This window comes from Spea bombifrons, chromosome 4 (assembly GCF_027358695.1).
Source record: "Spea bombifrons isolate aSpeBom1 chromosome 4, aSpeBom1.2.pri, whole genome shotgun sequence".
NCBI lineage: Eukaryota > Metazoa > Chordata > Amphibia > Anura > Pelobatidae > Spea > Spea bombifrons.
This window is the reverse complement of record NC_071090.1, coordinates 63594274-63614755: the sequence shown is the minus strand read 5'-3', so window position 1 is coordinate 63614755 and position 20482 is coordinate 63594274. Positions and strand designations below refer to the sequence as shown.

The 20482-nt window shown below is 37.7% G+C and overlaps 1 protein-coding gene across 4 annotated transcripts in view; it reads left to right on the top strand.

The window, feature by feature from the left end:
- Nucleotides 1-5908: 5908 nt before the first annotated feature.
- Nucleotides 5909-20482, top strand: part of CACNA2D1 (calcium voltage-gated channel auxiliary subunit alpha2delta 1) — a 247077-nt gene continuing 232503 nt past the window's right edge. For 2 of the 4 annotated variants that reach the window (XM_053465052.1, XM_053465051.1), the window contains exon 1: nucleotides 5912-6734. In XM_053465052.1, coding sequence (XP_053321027.1) covers nucleotides 6631-6734 — 104 coding nt within the window. In that variant the 5' untranslated portion in view covers nucleotides 5912-6630. Of the gene's footprint in view, nucleotides 6735-20482 lie in introns of all 4 variants that reach the window. The other 2 variants (XM_053465049.1, XM_053465050.1) reach the window with 2 other exon arrangements.

Here is a 20482-nt window from a genome sequence, read left to right as displayed (position 1 = left end):
GTGATGACATGCGCACCTGCTCATGTCACCACTAGGAGGCTCTGTGGTTGCTCAAATCTCTGTCTTCTCGTTGCCACGTCTCTCTTACCCATGTCATATGCTTGCTGCTGATCTAGTCATCAGTGGCTTTTGTATACCAGGGTTGCCCCCAGCTTGCTCCTGCCCTTATTCATTTGTGGCCGTTTACAGTGTGGAGACTGCTCTATAGTCCCTGACCCTTTGCTTTGGATTCAGGCTTTTCTGTTTTTGCCTTCTCCCCTGCTCATTTCAGCTGGATTTTGGTCATTGAACGAGCTCATACGCCGATACGATTTATGTTTTTGCTCATTCAATCATGATTTGGTAATTTGTTTCCTGGTATTCAACTTTGGTCTGGACTTGGATTATACATTTGTCTTATCCTTATGTACCATGCTTTGGTTCCCTCTGTGTAAAACTTTATCTAGCCTGACCTAGGTTATGCTCTAGGTTATGTGATTTCTAGCATTGTGCAAGATCTGTCTCCATGTTTTGGGGGAAATGGAGTCCAAGTTGGAGGTTAAGGCTACAGTAGCCAGCCTTCTACTACATACTACCTTAGGCTCAAGACTGAAACCATCCCAGTGTAATGTTCAGAACAAGCACCTGTCCCTGCACATAATCACTCTTGACCAGGTATCTGCACTCGGGACATTAGCATACGCCATGTTAGCTGTTGCTGTATCCTCAACACCCGCAAAGTTCTGCAAGCATAACTGTAGTTTCTACATAATTAGCAAATTTGATCCATCATTACATTAAATCCCTAGTCGTCTTCTTCAAGCAGATTTTTCACCTTTTACACGTCCTATATTTTAGTATTCTATGTAAATAACCATATGTTATAGTGATCATAAAATAAATTATGCAGTATTTGTTGAATATATATACCATGGGACCAGCTACCTTAACATTTTGTTCTCTGGGATCTTTATGATTATTCCTTTTAGTTAACTTATGCCCCCCACACACTGTCTGATTACTGATTGATTCAGGTAGCCATTGTAGAGGAAGCATGAGGAGGAGAATAACTGTAGGACATGAAATTCATATTCATATTGTAGTTTTTGTAGAAATTCATATTGTAGTTTTTGCCACAGATCTCAGCTTAGTTTTGGGGTCGGGACACTTGCCTTTCAAGTCAGGTGAATTGTCATGATTTTAATATAGCTGTATTTAGGAGACATCCTTATAAACTGCTTACACGTTAACTAGTGAACGTTTTATATTTTTAGGACAAGGTTAGCTATTTACAGATGCCTAGATTATTGCTTACAATACATCCTCTCATGATATATTAGTAAAAATGTGCCAAAAGAGTAGTAAAAGGTAAAGTCCCAACTTCCATTATAACATGATAACGTACACGACATGGAAGTTTTAACAAACAGATCGTACAATGCAAATATATGTATAGTGATTGTGTTTAGCATACACATTGTGAAACTGACAATTTGTTACATCTTCACAACCCACAGAGTCGAATGGTGGTTATTACATGCTATGAACTATATAATCACAAATGTAAATACCCATATTGTAAGTTGCTGTGTAATAGAATAGCAATTTATTCCATTTGTATATGCCTTGAATATTTTTAATTTAACTACTAAGTTATCATGTAAAAAACAATCACCATGCCATTGATATGACATCACATATTTTTATTCTTGACAAAATTATATAAATATATATGTCAAACGTGAAGAAGAACTCCGAAGAAGTAGTTATGGTGAAACGCGTCAGGTGCACAGCATCATATGGCCTTCTTTTATCAGGACAATTGCCTCATGAACTAGCAATGTAATTTGTATAACATTTTTATTAATACTTTTATATGATTATGTTTGTATATATGTAACAAAATATATGAAAATGTGAGGATATTTCATTTCTATTACCATATTCTTTCCTTGATTTGAGCACTTACATATATATATTACATATATATCTTACCAATGGTGCAGAACGTTCCCTGCTAAGTGCTATGGGCTTTTCGTAGACCACAAACGTCCAGGGGAGGACTATAAACATTCAGTTGAGCCAGGGGGCCAAGTAGTTAAGAAGCCAAGCAGAGACCATGCTCCTTGTGTATTGTCTACCTCTGTGCAAAATATTTTTACAGAAAGATGATGCATAGAAGGCACAGAAAAACAATCAAGTCATCATGGAAATGCCACCTTAAGTCATTTTACATCCTAATAGCTACATGATGGATAACTAAAAAAAATTAACTAGTCCAAAATCTTTAAAAAGGAAGGGAGGGAGGGAGGGAGTTAAAAAGTGATGAGGAAGGGAGGGAGGAAGGGAGGGAGGAAGGGAGGGAGGGAGGAAGGGAGGGAGTTAAAAAGTGATGAGGGAGGGAGTTAAAAAGTGATGAGGAAGGGAGGGAGGGAGTTAAAAAGTGATGAGGAAGGGAGGGAGGGAGTTAAAAAGTGATGAGGGAGGGAGTTAAAAAGTGATGAGGGAGGGAGAGGGGGTAGATATAAGTAAAGAGTGTGCATTAATGTGTGGATGCATTGAGTGAATGAGAGAGAGCATGAGTTAATATGTGAATGTATTGTCTGAATGAGGGAGAGCATGAGTTAATGTGTGGATGCATTGAGTGAATGAGGGAGAGCATGAGTTAATGTGTGGATGCATTGAGTGAATGAGGGAGAGCATGAGTTAATGTGTGGATGCATTGAGTGAATGAGGGAGAGCATGAGTTAATGTGTGGATGAGTTGTCTGAATTAAAGTGTGAATTAGTGAGTGACTGTAAAAGTGTTTGTGTATCACAGATGTATAATTGTGGAAGGGCAAAGATGGCACTAGCAGGAGGTTTGAGCCTTGGGGACCAAGATGGCACAGGCAGGGTGTATATGGGACAAAGATGGCACTGGCCGGACTGTTTGGGGACAAAGTTGACTTGTGCTGGGCTATTTGGGGACAAAGATTGCAAATCTTATGTGTGTAATCTGGGTGCTGGCCAGGTTCTATGTGGGCAGTGTGGACGCCAGGGCTGACTTTGGAGTGTGCAACCTGTGATCTATGCCTGTAATTTAGGGGGTTTTAAATATACCTTTAATGCCGTGTTTTTATGTGAATTCCAATTGATCTTTCCCTACAAAGCTGGGTTTTTGTGTTATTCTGTAGATCCATATCTGCTATGCTATGTTTCCATACATTATTTATGTGTACCTGCAAATACAGGGTTAATATGTCTTATTCAGTTGATCTATACCTGCGATGCTACGTTTCATATATTATTATTGTATACCTGCAAATACAGGACTTGTATGTCTGATTCTGTTTATTTGATATATACCTTCAGTGCTGAGATCACAAGTGAATTTCAATTGATCTGGGTTTGTGTGTTGATCTATACCCGCTATCGGCAGCAGGGACTAATAGTTATATATATATATATATATATATATATATATATATATATATATATATATATATATATATATATATATATATATATATATATATATATATATATATATATATATATATATATATATATATATATGGGCAGCAGGGGCTAGTAAATGGGTTTTAGATATTTGGACAGGGGCGCAATTTCAGTGCTTGCCATAGGCGCTATTTTCAGTAGATACGCCTCTGCCCCCTAGTAATGTGGCACAAGAGTTTCTGCCCCCTCCTGCATTGGCCTTTCCTAGACTAATAGATTGTTAGCTGTAAAGATCAGGCCCATTTCTCCCTTATGTACCAGTGTGTTTTGACGGGTGTTGTAAATTTTGGATAGTGTTACACTTTATGTTACGGTTAATTTTCTCTCCCCCTATTGTAATCGCGCTACATAATCTGCAGGGGCTATGTAAATTATTGTAATGTAGGCAAGAATATGCAGCTGTCTATTTCAGTATTTCCCAATTTGATTAATGTACATGTTTATACTTTGTATAAGTTAATTTAAAATGGGGTGCTTTGTGTGTGTTTTCAGCAGGGTTATATTGTATTTTAGTGTAATTATTGACTTGGTATGCAACATGTAGCTTTGCTTATTGATGTTCCTGTTCCAGTCCAGTAAATTACAACAAAATACAAAGTAACCCAAAGAGTTATTTGAATGATTTGTTTTATTATATTTATTATACAGAATAAAGTCATGGAAATTAGTATGAGAAATGTTTTTCCCCCGAATAAAATCATGAAACCCCATCACAGTAAGCCATCAACTAAATAAAAGGTGACGGGTGTACTTGGGAACTGAACTGACCCTGAAACTACCCATCAAGAAGATTCTATGTAGTGACTCACCAAATTATCCAATACCAGACTTCATGGAAACCTAGACTTGAGCCACCTGCATTCAAGCAGGGTTATCAACCATAACATACTAGTAGCAAAAGCACCAATAGGGAGTTTTTTTTTATATAGGCTCACAGCACTGTTGAATAGGGAGAGGTAAGTTTCAGTTTTCAGTTGTATGACCCTGAGAATCTGCCCTCTAACGCTGAGAGTTAAAGGGCAGATTCCCTGGGCAAAAAACCCAAGAGTCCACATGTATAGTGATTTCAAAAATCTGGTAAGCTGTTTCCAGGTTGTCCTGTTCTTTGGGAACTGACAGTGACCAAAACCCACCAAATTCAAGATGATCAAACAACACTTTTGGCACATCCACCTGCGGTACAGAAACCCCATTGTGAGATTGGAGAATGCATATCAGGCCAACTTGGTGAGGCCTCATATAATTTTGGCATCAAGGTTAAGGATTTTGTATAAACTCAACTGTTTCTGACATAAAGACCTGATAAAATAAATAATCCTTTACTAAAGATGCATTGGCAAAATGTCTGAAGTCATTGTTGAATGTTGTAATGCATGGGGGAGGTATGGCTCCAAAGAGAACTAAAACATTTTTGGAACTATTTAGGTTCCATCTCCAACTATTTATATCCAGTTTTCATAGACTGCATCGCAACAATAATGACTGCTATTCTTCATTGGAAAAAGGGCGGAATATGTTTCTTCTTTTCTCACTACTTATATATATATATATTCATTAACCCTTTGCAAACTACACTATCTGCTCCTAAAGCACTAACTGCGTGTGAAAACTATTTGTATGTTTCTGCAATTCATATTTGCACATTTATCATTTATACATTCATTTCTTTGTGTGTGCATATTGCTGCTAGGGTTACACAGAGTTAAATTCTAGCATCGCCAGTATGCAACAATAGAGCTGCCTGACTTAAAGGTAGATAATTACCTGATAATAGTTAAATAAGACCACCTGTCATGCCTATTCATTAACATTTTACCACTGGCTGAATAAACTGTAAATAAAGGCTCACGTGGTTCACAGGAGAGCCTTCTCCATATGTTTAATAAGAAGCTTGATTCTTTTTTTTGTTTTTTTAATTAGTTTAATGCAGCACATTGCCTACAGGTTTAATCACTAAACCTACCAGGGCCTTAAGCTTATCTAGAATTATCACAATGCATCCCAATTCAAAAAGAAAAAAAGTTTCTAGCCATCAAGTAATAGGTGAAATTGCTCTGTTCAGAAAACATAAATAACATAAAATTAACTTTTGTCACAAGCCCCTGCAACTCTACTGGTTAAGTAGCGACAGTCACATGATATATACTGGTGTTGAATAATTTTAGAGAGAGTAAGCCTCTGGTTTTGTCTTCAGGATAGCTATGTTAAAATGTTCTTACTTACTTAACCTGTGGCACATCTGCTGGATAGTTCTTCCATGTATGGACGACTCTCTCAGTAAAGTAAAATCAAAGGTATGTTTGGTAGATACAGAACAAGCCCCCATTTTTCCAATTCACTGGACCTGTGTAGTTACCACATCTAGGTCTCATTACCAGGATAACAGAATGTAAACTACTTTTACCCAGCCTGTGTCTGTCGGCTCTCTCAGTTCTGTTTTATTTCTTGTCTGCAGATGTGTTTATGATCTGACAGGCAACAGCTGCCTGATGCCCCAGACTAAGGCACAGGGGCAGGTGCGGATGAGCGGGGGCCGATAAAGCTGCCGGTTAGTGCCAGATATATTGGTAATGGGGAAACAATAGTGTTGCTTCGGTACACGAGTAATTACGGTAATGCAGGGCTGTAGGCACAAACTGTGTTATGCCTGATGTACAGCAACAGCAGTCACAGCAAGACTGGCGGGGAGGAAAAAGTGTGCGAGTTGCACATCGATGGCTCATCAGTAAAAGTTCCACCCTGTGGTCCTTTAGCAGGGCGCGGTGTGCAGCGTGAGCCGTGATTGAGCTCCAGACAGCGTGCACTTCAACTTCCCGGAGCCTGATCAGCAGCAGCAGGAGCCTCCCCTCACTCCTCCCTTGCAACTTACCCACCTCATCCTCCCTCCCCTCCTCTGCCATCGGGGGAATAAATCAGAAAAGGAAACGGAGAGAGGAGACTGTGGGAGCCGAGATCTCTTACCAAAGTATCGCTGATGGCGGCTGATTAGATGTGGCTGCCGGTGTGAGTGTGGCTTCCGATCCGGCTCAGCACCGCTCCAGCCCCCGATCGCTGCGTGGACTTTAGGCTTTTGTTTTTTCTTTCCCCCATCATCATCATCATTGCTTTATCTCATCCCTATATTGTTCTGGATCGGAGGTTTTTCTGTTAGATGGTGAAGATGGCTGCTTCCTGGTTACTAGTCTTTAGTCTTACACTTTTCCAATCCTTGCTGATAAGCCCTTCGTCTGAAGAATACTTTCCTTCTGCTTTGACGTAAGTACCCTAGTTTGACACATCATACACAGCATGCAATCCGGGTGTTTATTCTAACAGGATACATGATATCACAGCTGTTTATAAACAAATGGAACATTGTTTCTTTTTTTTCTTATTTTATGTCATCTCTTGTCTGCTTTTTGTGCTGCCGAGGAGCCAGAGACTCAACATACAAGTACATTACTTGCTTGTTTTAGGAATTTGCAAGGGGGTGAAAACTCAGCTCCCAACTCTAAATATAAACCAGCTGAGCTGGGAATAAAGTTTCACACATCCCTTTTTAGGGGAAGGTCATTTCTCTGGGAGGGATCCATTATGGAATAAGACTGTCAAAGTTTCTCTGCCTATGCATTACTAGCCCCCTATGTCTGACTTAATATATATACTGTGTCATGCCCCTTATATTCCTGATAACTGAGCCGAACCCAGTTGTTGCTTCTTGGGGGTGGGGGGTGAGAGAAAAAAAACTCTGCTGCCTTTACTCATAAATCATGCATGGATCTAGAATAAATGTGAATAACACAGATATGTCAGCAATCCCCCAGCTAATTCACCGTGGGGAGGATAAAGCCTACAGAGATATTGCTTTTTCATTCAATTTTTGCTTTTCTTTCAAGTGATCTGAGTTGAAGCTGCAGGTTTGGATCAGTTTATTCAGCCATACTACATGAAGCATACAGAGAATGACTAATTGCCATGGGGAGGGAAAAACAACGTTACAATTAAAAATGGAATAGCTCCCAAGTACATTCATGACATAGAGAGGGGAAACAGCAAATGCACTTAACAAAAGCAGGAACCTTTTTCTGCTCTCTTACAGTATTAGCTGCTTCTGTTCAGACTGTGAGGATGGGGTTGACTTTTTAGTGGTTGCCAGTGCTGCATTTGTCCAATTAGTGCTCCTTGTGTGATATAAATGGATCCAGTTCTCAGGGTTTTCTTGCATTATGTATCCAACCAAGAAATAATTGGCAACTTTGCTCTGGGAAGCATAGCAGTGAAATGTTTTAGTGTACAAAAATACACAACAGATAAGAGCTTCTTATGTCATTTTGCACATTGCAGGCTCTAACCATATGAGTGGTTGGGGGTAAATAATCCTTAAAAAAGAAATTGATATATATATGTGTATATATATATATATATATATATATATATATATATATATATATATATATATATATATATATATATATATATATATATATATCAAAACACCTTATATGATAGATATAACATAATTGAACTTTTACTATAATTAACCATAAAATGGGTCTTATTGTATTAAATTCATGGGTAAGATGGAAAGATATATTATACATTTGGTGTCACAGTAGTTTAGTGTTAATAGTAATTGACCATGTATAAAACACTCAGGAGAGTTCTTCCAGCATCTTGGTGCTGGTATCTACCACCTTGGATGTCACAAGTACATTAAATTTTCATACTGTGTTGTGTATACTAAGTATTTACTATATTCCTGAGGGGGCTGGAATCCATTCTAAGAAATACTTGGAGACAGGCAGATCTGTCACTGCATAAAACACCATGGATAGAAAAAAATGCTCTACAGGAAACATTAAACATAAACTGGTTGCCCTTTTATTGACAACTGAAACTATGACAAGTTGTACCTTGAAATATTCAGATTATAAATATTGAATGCGTTATCATGTTATTACTCAAGAAAAACCTACCTGTTCTAGCAGTAGTCTATTGAAATAGTTTCATTTGATTTTCCATGCTATACTGTTCAAAGTATTTTTGTATTGTTATATCAACATATTTTCATAATTTCCCACCTGGGAGCTAATGTATACATGTACTTGTACCTTATGCATTTTAACACATTCCGTGTGTGTGTGTATGTATGTATGTATGTATATATATATATATATATATATATATATATATCTATATCATATATATATTATTAGTATTATATTACACAGTGATATATAAGTTGTAGATTTGGGAACTGTTAATTCTTTGATAAAGAACAAATAAATACTGCCGCAGTTTAATACATTTATATATATTCATTTATATATGATATATATATATATATATATATATATATATATATATATATATATATATATATATATATATATATATAATGTTTAAATGTGCTTTACAAAAATAGATGAAATAATGGGTTTTAATTTGCAGGAAATGCTGAATAAACATTAGTCACATTAGCCTTATTGCTGTTTGTGGATTCAGTGAACAGGTGGTGCATGGCACAGATTCCATTTAACTTAAGCTGTTGTGTCATCTGCTGTCAAGTGTCAAATCTCTGCTCTTTAATTGTGAAAATGTGTATGGAACCTAAACCAAAATTAATACTTTAAAGTGAGAAATAAGTCATGAATTTAAACAGAAGTCTGCTGGTTTAAAAAATATCTGAACGCAAGCTTTGGGAGATTATATATAAGAATAAAGTATTATACGTGTATAAAAGCCATTGAGGTATCTATTAGTATATCCTCGTTATTATTTATTGTTTATATAGCGCCATCAAATTCCGTAGCGCTGTACAATGGATTACATACATCAAATATATTTGGGATAAACCTGATAATAAATAAAGTATAAATGTATATACCTCTAATTAAAATCTTGTAATGGAAGCAGTTTAGATAATTAAACCTATGTTTCAGTATATCTGTGGAGATAAAATAATATATAATATGTAATATATATATGTAATGTGTTTTTTAAAAATGTATTTAAGCATGGTTTAACATGTGGTACCAAGAAATTACTTTTTATATTTAAATTTATGTTGGTATATGTTTCATGTATGTGTAAGAGAGCATATCTAATAAATGTAGTTTATATATATATATATATATATATATATATATATATATATATATATAAACTACATATTGTATGCATTTTAAATTATACCATTCTATGTTAGGTGGCAGGTGTTATTCTGCACCTGAAATTAGCTTTCCAAATAGTGTCCATATTCTATTGAATTTGTGTCCCTTTTTAATTTGATGACAGTAGGCACAAGGGAACAAAGAAAATCCTGAAATGTGAAGTATTTAATGGCACCGAACTACAGAAAACTGTTACAGTAGCAGTGTTTTCCACATTGCTGAGACAAGAGTTTATTTCTGTGCATCCCAGCTCCTTCCCACTCTTACTTGCTAATTGTAAATTTAATTGTGAATCTAAATTCTCTGCTCCTGGCTGTGGTTTGACATTAAGCAAGAGGGAAGCGTAAACCTAAAAATGGCATATATTTATTTTGCTTTGTTTATAGCATGTAATAACTAAACTGGGGCTTCCATTGTTTTTTGTTAATATATTTTGTTGATGATTTTTAGATATGTTTACAACAAAATGTATCTTTCTAAGGAAATTTATATTTTCCCTGGACAAGGTAAAAAAAAATGTGGTGTTTACACAAAACATGTTTTTTTAATACATAGACCATTCAAATTGAACAATATTTTTTTTATAACTATTGTTGAGACAATAGATAACATAACAAAATACTCTATATGGATGCACGTTAAAGGCTAATTTAAAATAATTCAGATTCAGGTACTATATAAATTAATATGGGGGTGTGTGTGTGTGTGTGTATGTGTGTATATATATATATATATATATATATATATATATTTCATTTGAATTATATAAATGAACCTTTTTTAATTTATAAGTATTTTGACAAGCTGTAATATGTTATATGTATTTCATATGTGTAATTTATATAAACATGATATTGTAACTCCAATATTCATTGTAATATACACCTTCAAACCAAGTAAACCTCGAGACACTGTATAAATGTTTTGAAATTAGTGTATGATAAAAGTATTGTGTAAATCACGGTTTGCGGAACAATTTTAAGGAAGGAATTTCCAGACCTCTTTTAACAGAAAAATAGTCGTCTTTTTAATCTTTTGTTTACCATGTGTAGTATATTTCTGATATTTTGTATTGTGTCAATCGTATCAAACAGCAGAAAATGTACAACAAAAACAGTATTTAAAAAAAAATAAAATATGCATGTGGTTGTTGAGCTGTAGTGCAAGTTTTTTTTTTTATTATTATTACTTTTTTGTACAAGATTATGTACATATGTTGTACAACATTTATTTTATGCCACAGGTGCCTAACTTGCATCTAACCAGTGTTGGTCAAATTGAATGGGTTTACAAATGTTTGTCTAAAGAAAAAGCAATTGGCTCTTCATAGAAGCTACACACTGTTACCCAGAATAATCTGATTAGCAAATCTGTCTAATTTGCATGTACATCCCTCAGGGCAGACAGTGAGCATGTGTTACATTAGACAGTTATACATCACCACACACAAAGAAATCAATCACAAGACTCATTTCCAAATGTCCTGCTTTATAACACAATCACTCGTTATAATGCTTTTGCCTGTAAATTCACTGAAATTCTTCCGGTAATCTGCCTCTATTTAGATGCATTCAATTTTCAAAATATATAGCTCTTAATTATAAGTAGCCCGAACTCACTGCCAGCTTCTTTATTATTACTGCTAGAATTGTGTGTAAAATCCGACAACTATACCAGGTAAGGCATATCAAAGAGAAGAAAAAAACAAAACAAAAAAACCCTCAAATAACCAGGTTAATGAACCAATGCACAGTTAAGGACTTAATAGTGGTGATTATGGTAGCTACAAATATCTCTTTCATATACCGTCTAAAGGAAGCCAGTGTCAATTTGTGATGCTCTAAATGTTTACACTTTACGGCATTAATATGTAAGGAATTTGTGTTTTTGTTAAACTGGAATACTATATATATATATATATATATATATATATATATATATATATATATATATATATATATATATAAAATTAGAGACTTTTCAATTACTAACATTTAAAATAATTCTAAAATATATTTTGGTTGAGCTATTATGTTCTGTTATTTATTGATATAATAGAAACCTCTTCTATCAAAGTTGCTTTGTACATGTTTATTGCAGTATTGCAATGCCTTAAAGCCAAGTAATCACGTTCAAAGCTTTTAGCATAACTAAATTCATTAATTAAAATGAGAACTTAAAATTACCATCTCTAGCTTGTCCTTTGTCCATCAGTGAAATTGTTCTGGAGATATATTAGTTTATACATTTTTTTCTTTAGCCTGCTGGAAGGTGATCGGTAGGAACTGATGCCTAACTTAATCTATACTTAGAAGCCCTGCCTGAACAATCCAAAACAATTTGGAACAATACATAGAGAGATAATATAAAGAGTTGGAATAATCATGGGTATACTAAGACATAGCTATCCCCATGGTACGCATATAAAGTGGTTTTAAATGCATAAAGTTCATTTTAATATGTAAACACATTTTCATGGGTTCATTAAGCATACAGAAGAAAACAAAAAATTGTAGGATTTGGTAAATCTGCTTTAGTGTTATAGACCATTAAAAATTTGCCTAAAACATATGTATAACCGATCTTAAACCATTAAGATATCCATCAGTCTACCTAGGTTGTCTCCAAATCCCATATATAATTTCTTATTTTTTTTTTTTTTTTTTTTTTGTTCTGTCACAGCTTAACATTAACATAAGTTTGTACCTACCTATGACGTTAGCTTAGACTGAATTCTGATTCTCCTAAGCTCTTGTTTTATTCTCACCACCGTGTCTATATTTCATGACACACAAAAAAATAAATATAGTAACATGGTTTTATACATTTTTAGATGCCTAGTAATTTACATCTATAATAGGTAGCACCCTAGAAATGACCTATGCCAGCAATCCTTCCACTTTCCCCACACTTCATATTCTTTTCAGGAGATAGTGTAGACGTGTGTCTACTTGCGTCTTTGTGTGGCAACAGTCTATGCGCTTCAGACATCTGACCTTCTGTGCAGGTGGCTGAATGCCCTAGGCTTAACTTTATGGCATATGGTGGCTCATGATTTAGAAGAGCTAGTAGCATCATTAGTGATTGTTTGCTTGAAAACCTACTTGAAGAACACACATGCGGTGGTCCGTTACTTAAGCGCATGGTATCCTAAATCGCTAGTTTACAAAAAAAACCTTTATTTTATCTGGCTATTTGTGAGTTAACTCCCTGGATTACGTAATGGACTCGGCCCTTAGTCTCGCAAATCAGACTTCTATTATTTTCTTGCTATACATTTAGATTTTTAATGGAGCCCTAAATAATTTATAAAGAGGAACCTATTTTATTAACAGTTTGATAAACTGTTAAATAACCTCCTCCCTTTTCATTCTGCCCAAAACAAGTAAATAAGTGAAACCACGGTGGCTACTGATGAAATAAATCAATGCAACTGTGATTTAGGATTAAAATGATTCTTTTAATCAGGATTGAAATTTTGATTTCCCCCTTCTCTTGTTTTCTGCATATAGAAATGGAATGCCTTCTCCTAAAACATAATAAATCAGGAAACGGCACTCTCTGAAGGGTATAGTGTAGTAGGCCTGTTGCTAATTGGATTGCATCAGTGACAGAAGGCCAGGCCTGAGACGCCAATTCTGCTGTTTCTGCCAATACACTGGAGAATTGTCTCTAACAGACACAGAATAAGCTGCATGTATGTTACCTCTTGTTTTATTTATTTTCCCTAAACAGTGGAATGATTTCAGTTTACATTATAACTATGGCAACAAATAAAGTGCTACATAAGTATCAATGTTGGACATTAAAAAAAAAAAAAAAAATTATTGTAGGAAGTACAATTATTAGGGCCCTCCTTACCCTTTGTTTCTGTAAATGCTGTGATGCATTACTTGTTATGCCCTGAGTACCCATTGTACAGCGCCGTGGTGCTCTATAACTCAATAAAAAATAATACTTCTAATATCACTATATTTATATGTAGTCCAGATGGATTCTGGGCGAGCAGGGATAATTGTACATGCATGCGGTACAATATGGATGTATATTAATATTATTATCAGACAAGGGATGTGGAAGGTTCTGGTTTTTAGCCCTTACAATGAAAAGAAGGGATGATCTTCATTCATGTCTGTAATAAACCTGCTAAGAGGCTAATTGAACTGGCAGATATAAAATATTTCACATAAGCCATTATTTTCTGTCCTGGTATAGGACATGATGTGTATATATATATATATATATATATATATATATATATATATATTATAAATATTTATTTTTTTGGGGGGGTTAAGTAAAATCTTGCACCTTGTTTGATGTTGGTTTTTGTCTTTATTTATTTCACATGGTTTACCCTTGGTGGGTGGTTGTAAAACTAATGCTTCAGCGGACCTATGGTGTCCATGCTTATGGTGGAATTGCATGTATTTTACCAACTTTCCATCTGGTTCCAAAAAACGTTGCATCTTGCAAACATACCGTATTTGCTCGATTATAAGACGACCCTGATTATAAGACGACCCCCCAAAATCTGAATATTAACTTAGGAAAAAAAGAAAAAGCCTGAATATAAGACGACCCCAAAGGAAAAAAGTTTTACCAGTAAATGTTAATTCATGTAAACTCTTTTTTTTAATAAAAGCTATGATTGAGAAAAAGATTTCTTTTGTTTTTATTTCTTGTATTTTCCAAACTGTCCCCCAGTTACGCACATCTGCCCCCAGGCTTGCCACTCCAATATGGCACTGTGGCCCATGATATGCCTCTTAACCCTCTATATGCCACTGTGCCCCATGGTATGCCTTTTGACCCCCTATGTGCCACTCTGCCTCCAGAAATGCCTTATACCCCTATATCCCATTCTGGCATTTAGGGGGTTAAAATGCATATTATGGGGCAGAGTGGCATATAGGGAGGTATAAGGCATTCCAGGAGGCAGAGTGGCATTAAGGGAGTTAAAAGGCATTGTATAGAGCACTCTGCCTCCAGAAATGCCTTATACCCCTATATGCCACTCTGCCATTTAGGGGGTTAAAAGGCATATTATGGGGCAGAGTGGCATATAGGGAGGTATAAGGCATTTCAGGAGGCAGAGTGCTCTATTAAATGCCCCCTTAACGCCACTCCAGAAATGCCCTATGCCCCCATTTAACACACACACACCCTATAACCCCATTTAACTAACACACTCTCTCTCTCTCTCTCTCTCTCTCTCTCTCTCTCTCTCTCTCTCTCTCTCTCCTCTCTCTCTCTCTCTCTCTCTCTCACCCCCTCTCTCTCTCACCCCCCTTCCCCCGCCTCTTACCGGTGCTTCCAGCCGGGGCAGCGGGTTGACGTCGCCTTCTGCTGCAGCCGGAAGGAGGTGTGGCTAGCAGCGGGGGTTTGTATGCGTCCGTCGCGTATACTTTCCCCGACTCTGACAGTCGGGGAAGGTCTATGCGACGGACGCAGACAACCCCCGCTGCTAGCCACACCTCCCTCCGGCTGCAGCGGACGTTGTCTACGCGCATCGCGTAGACGTCAACCCGCTGCCCCGGCAACAAAGCAGGAAGCACCGGTAAGTGTGTGTATGGGGGGGGGGGGTCGGGTGAGACAGGAGGATCCAGGTCCCCTGCAGCGGTGCGGGGGATCTGGATCTTAGTCTCCTAATCAGACCTCTATTTGAGGTCTGATTAGAAGACGACCCCGATTAGAAGACGAGGGGTATTTTTCAGAGCATTTGCTCTGAAAAAAACCTCGTCTTATAATCGAGCAAATACGGTATATGTCATCATCCTAGGAGCTATAGGCAGAGCAAAGCAAGTTCAACTGCTATATTTTGGCTCGATTGTGATTGGTACTATGCATAATTAGCATGCTGTCCAGGTAGAGTTTATTTGGATTTGTTGGTATATTAATGTGCAGGTGTGCCTACATATTTCACAATAAATGTGTGTATAACCCCTGCCATCTTTGAGGATTAAAAACCCCTTCACTCTTTTTCTTGCTGCACAGGTGTCGGAGCCTAACAGTGGCTTAAGGAGCCCTGTAGTACTGCTGGCTAATTGGAAAGGAAAACATGGTACATATGTGCCTGGGCTAAATAGCATTCACATGCGTACAGCCTGCGCAGCTGGGAGGTAGTCCAGTGAGCAGGTGCTTGGCACTCCCTTTTCCATTTTGCCTTGTAAAACTGTACTGGTTTAGCCCAAAAACATATTGGATAATGTGTGAATGCTAAAATAGCAATGAATCGATTAGCAAAGCATGAATTACTCACAGCAAAGATACTAGTGCTAACATAACATTGTTTAAATGGGGTAATCATGCAAATCAATTTTTTTTTAATATGACTACTTAATCTTCATACTCAGAATGTTTCTATGTTCAAACCCCAGAGCTAAATCTCTCTGACCCTTCTTTGTTGTAGGTTTTGTTTGCTTTTTTAATTTTTCTATTTGTCAAACCAATCTTCAAGGACTACTAATAGTCTAGGTTTTGTTCCCCCGTTTGAGTGCAGGCTTCAAGGACCATGGCCAGCACTGAAGCATGGATAGCCAGTGGTCCCTGAGGTCTGGTTTAAGAGCCACCGAAGTTAGTCAAATCCTTTCTTCACCTTTTATGTACTTCATATGTACAGAAGCATCATCGTAATTGCTGCTTGTATTACATCGGTTCCCTTAGTTTGTTGTTTTTATTTCTTATTGTTCAAATAAGTCCATATTATGATTTCATTTTTCAGTTTAATAGCTTTTATAAAATGTATAATTAGAGCGAAAACACAGTTTTGGTATAAATTAAGAGCCTAGCATAGCAGGAGAGTCAGCATTATTCTATATGCTGCATGGCAAAATTGTCTAAGAGATGTGACTCATTCTGGCAAAGCACTTAGTGGAGTTGGTGTGAACTGCCAAAAATAGCTTGACAGTATTCCTAATAATATGCTTACAGAACATATCTATTAACACAAGAAATCCCAGCACGTCCAGAACCTTAATTGGTGGTTTGTAAGTTATGTATAGCATATTGAGGCAGCCCCCCCCCATGGAAAACTGGAAACGGGGGCAGGCAGTGTTCTGGTCTTTTTTAGAACAATGGTCATGTTTTCACCTTGGTTTTTGCAGCTTATGGTTTGAGAAACATTTTGTCTCTTCTGTTCTGGGTGAGGCTTTTAGTTTAGTTACAGTAATGGAAGCACAATTTAACCCCTTGTTATGGCTATCTGAACAAACTGAATTTGTCAGACAACCTAGGGGAAGCACCTGCTCAAAGAACCAGCTGTGCAAGCTGAATGCAGGTGAATACTTGTTGGCCTAGGTGTCGATGAGCTGTGTTTTCCTTTCCGACTAGCCATCGCTACGATGGTGCATCTTGTGAAATGGAGGCACTGTCAGGTCATGTTAACCCCAAACACCACAGGTCTTTTGTTGGCTTTGTGGCACTTGTATGCGATAATGCTTACTAGAACTTCCCTAATAAACAAACAGGTGTTTTCTGTGCTAGTGGTGGTGGTATAGGGACACCAAGAAATAAAAGATGAAGGTAATCACTAACTTAAATAATGCTGGTAAGTTGTGCAGGGTACTGCAATTAGAGCCCAGAGATATGAAGATAAACAAGGCATTATTTGGGAGATGCCATATCTTCTTTTTTTTTTTTTGTAAATTCTCCGTTTATTGTAATAGAAGCAACAGAAGACATCACAGCACAATACTGCGAAATAGGATGTTATACAACAGTAACGTCGGTTCAGCACACCCATAAGTACATCCAAACGAGTAGTGTACAAAAAGTCATATAAAGAAAGTATATATACTCTTATACAGTGAAAAGCATAACATACAATCAGTAAGCGATACATAGGTGTAGACATAAATCACAGTGGTGCAGAACAGAATACACTTATACAGGCAGATACCAGATTAGCGATTCTTGTGCGATGGGAAATCGGCAACCATCGTAGTACGAAACCATCGCTGAGGCCGCAAATGTAGTCCACAGCAGAATAAACGGAGAGCCAAGGCATAATATTAAAAGGCACATAAGAACCTGTATAAACAACAGCAAAAAAAAACAAACTAAACCATGCGCGTGTTGACGGTGTCAGTCGATAAAAGGAAAAGAATAAACAGATCAATTAAGAAGAGGCGGGGTAGGCCTGTAGTAATATCAAAAAGGCCTATCTGACAGATTGCAGTATCTCAGGAAGTCTAGGAGAAGAGATAAGGTCCTTCCACCAAAACCATCGTCGATTGTACTGGAATTCCTTCCCACGGGACGTCCACACCAATTCCTCCATTTGTGAAATAAAATGCATCTTGCTAAGCCAGATGTGCATAGGAGGAGTTTCCTTTTTCTTCCAACATATCGGGATCACTGCCTTGGCTGCGCTGAGTATGTGGTAGGTGACTGAGTGTTTGTATGCTGTCAGTGAAAGAGAAGTGTGATGCAATAGGACTGCTTCAGGGGTCAAAATATACGCGGGGTCGTTTACTTCACGAATGACACGCTCAATTACCTTCCAATATGGAACAACTAAAGGGCACTCCCACCATATATGTAGGAAAGTGCCTGGACCATCTTCACACCTCCAGCACAGGTCAGGCACACCTGGTAAGAATTTATGAAGAGTATGCGGGACACGGTACCATCTGATAAGCAGTTTGTAAGAAGCTTCTTGTATTCTGCTGGCTAGGGCACCCTTATGGGTCGACTGAACAATTTTATCCCAGTCTGCCTCAGTGGAAATGTGTGGAAACTCTCGTTCCCAAAGGGCTAAAAAGTAGGGCTTGTGAGAAGTATCTAAAGCCAACAACATGGAGTATAGTGTGGACATCAGGTGACCCGGTTCGGAAGTTGCAGTACAAAGCTGTTCGAAGGCTGTCAAGGGTCTACAATAGTCAGAACGTCGGGGCAGTGAGGCAATGAAGTGTTGCAGTTGGATGTAGAAGAAAGTGTCTTGGGCGTGTGGGGGACGAGAGCCCAGGAGGTCTGTTATGGGTTTCAGAACCCCATTAACACATAACTGGTGGAAACGCAGATCGCCCGAGGGGGCAGGTGAGATAACCTGGAGGGAAGGCTGGGTTGTCAGAGATCGGGTAAAGAGGACTGGGGTGTGAGAGCAATCGACCCCCCGTGACGTATCTTTTGAGGACGCGTAAAGTCGGCGAGATAGTAGGATGCCTGATGTTGGTGAACCGGTTGGACCTTACTGGGAGCCAAGGGTAAGAGTGGATAGGATGCATGAGCGCCTCCTCCTCCAGCAGAACCCACTGTTTATGGGCACGAAGCGTCCACTCAACCACCCTCCGCATATGCGCCGCGTGGTAGTATAACTCTAAGTGCGGAACCCCCAACCCCCCGCAAAGCCTGGGTCGGACCAGATGGGAGAATGCCAGGCGGTGAGTAGATGAGGACCAAATATATTTTAAAAAGGTTCGGTGACATTGTGTAAAGTAAGTTCGTGAGATAAATATTGGCAGGGTGTGAAATAAGTACAGGAATCTCGGTAATATGTTCATTTTTAAAACCGAGACTCTCCCGAACCAAGACACATGTGGAAAGGACCATTGGCGCAGATCCCGAGATACTCGGTCCAAAAGGGGGACAAAGTTTAGGGAGAATAATAAGGAGAGATCAGCAGGAATCTGCAGTCCCAAGAATTTAAAACTAGTAGCGCACCATTTAATTGGGAAGCGTGAACTTAAAGCAAGTTTAACCGAGTCTGAGACTCGTACGCCCAAAATTTCGGATTTTTCTAAATTAATTTTATAATTGGATATCAGTTGGAAAGTCTCAAGCTCCTGCAGAAAGTGAGGTAGAGATAAGAGAGGTTCAGTCTTCTTTTTGAATGTGGTTAATTTGGGGGATTCATACAACAACTTGACAAATATTTATCCAAAGTATATGCCACTTTATATGGATTGCTTGTGCACCTTTTTAATTCACAGATCTACTTTTTATCACTGTTTTCACACCAGTGATACCTTCATAATTCTCCCTCGCCAAGTCAACAACGTTGATTAAAAATTCTACATGACTTTTAAGGTATACAATGCGTAATGATTCCTTGCAAACCTCAAGTTCAATCCTTTAGGCGACCCAGAAATTGTGCAGCTACCCCTTTGCTTGACAAGGACAGACACTGAGCTGCAGGTATCAACTACTGAGCAATTTTAACATTTTTGTAAAAAATTTAAGATTTCTTAATTGTAAAATGTTCTCACACAGTACAACATTAACACCAACTGTGTTGTGAAGTGTGTTGTGCTTTCGCAGTTTTATCCAATTGTATAGGTCACATCTGTACGTGGATATTACACACTTCTTGGAACCTCCAGAGAATAACTCTTATTTGCCTAGAAGAGATTAAATACAATCCCTTGGGACTGAGATATCATTGTCAGGGTTAGCTGTGTAACTGAGCACACATTTACTGTGTGTTAATAAAAGCCACTGAGGGGGAGAGCCGAATTAAAGCGTAAACCATGCGTGCTATCCAGTGGAGTCATTTGTTTTGCCCTTTTATTATTATAACTGTCAAAACTTTAATGGCTTGGTCTACAAACCATGATAGTCGTAAGAATTATCAACATTTAACTGCATTATAGACCGCTCAAAATGCAGAAGGAAAAAAAACACCAAAATACGGTTATTCTGTGGGTTGGGCAGGAATTTTTTCTTGATTGTGGCTGCTTTCTGTTCCATAACTGCGGCTAGCTAATGGAAATGCTGAAACATTTAAGAATAAAGGTAAATCCTCTGCTGAGGAGGATGAACTCCTTCAAACACCATTAGTTCACTCACACGCTTATTTACTAACATCTTGACTGTGAGTTTTAATTGATTTTTTCCTGGAAACGCTCCCCT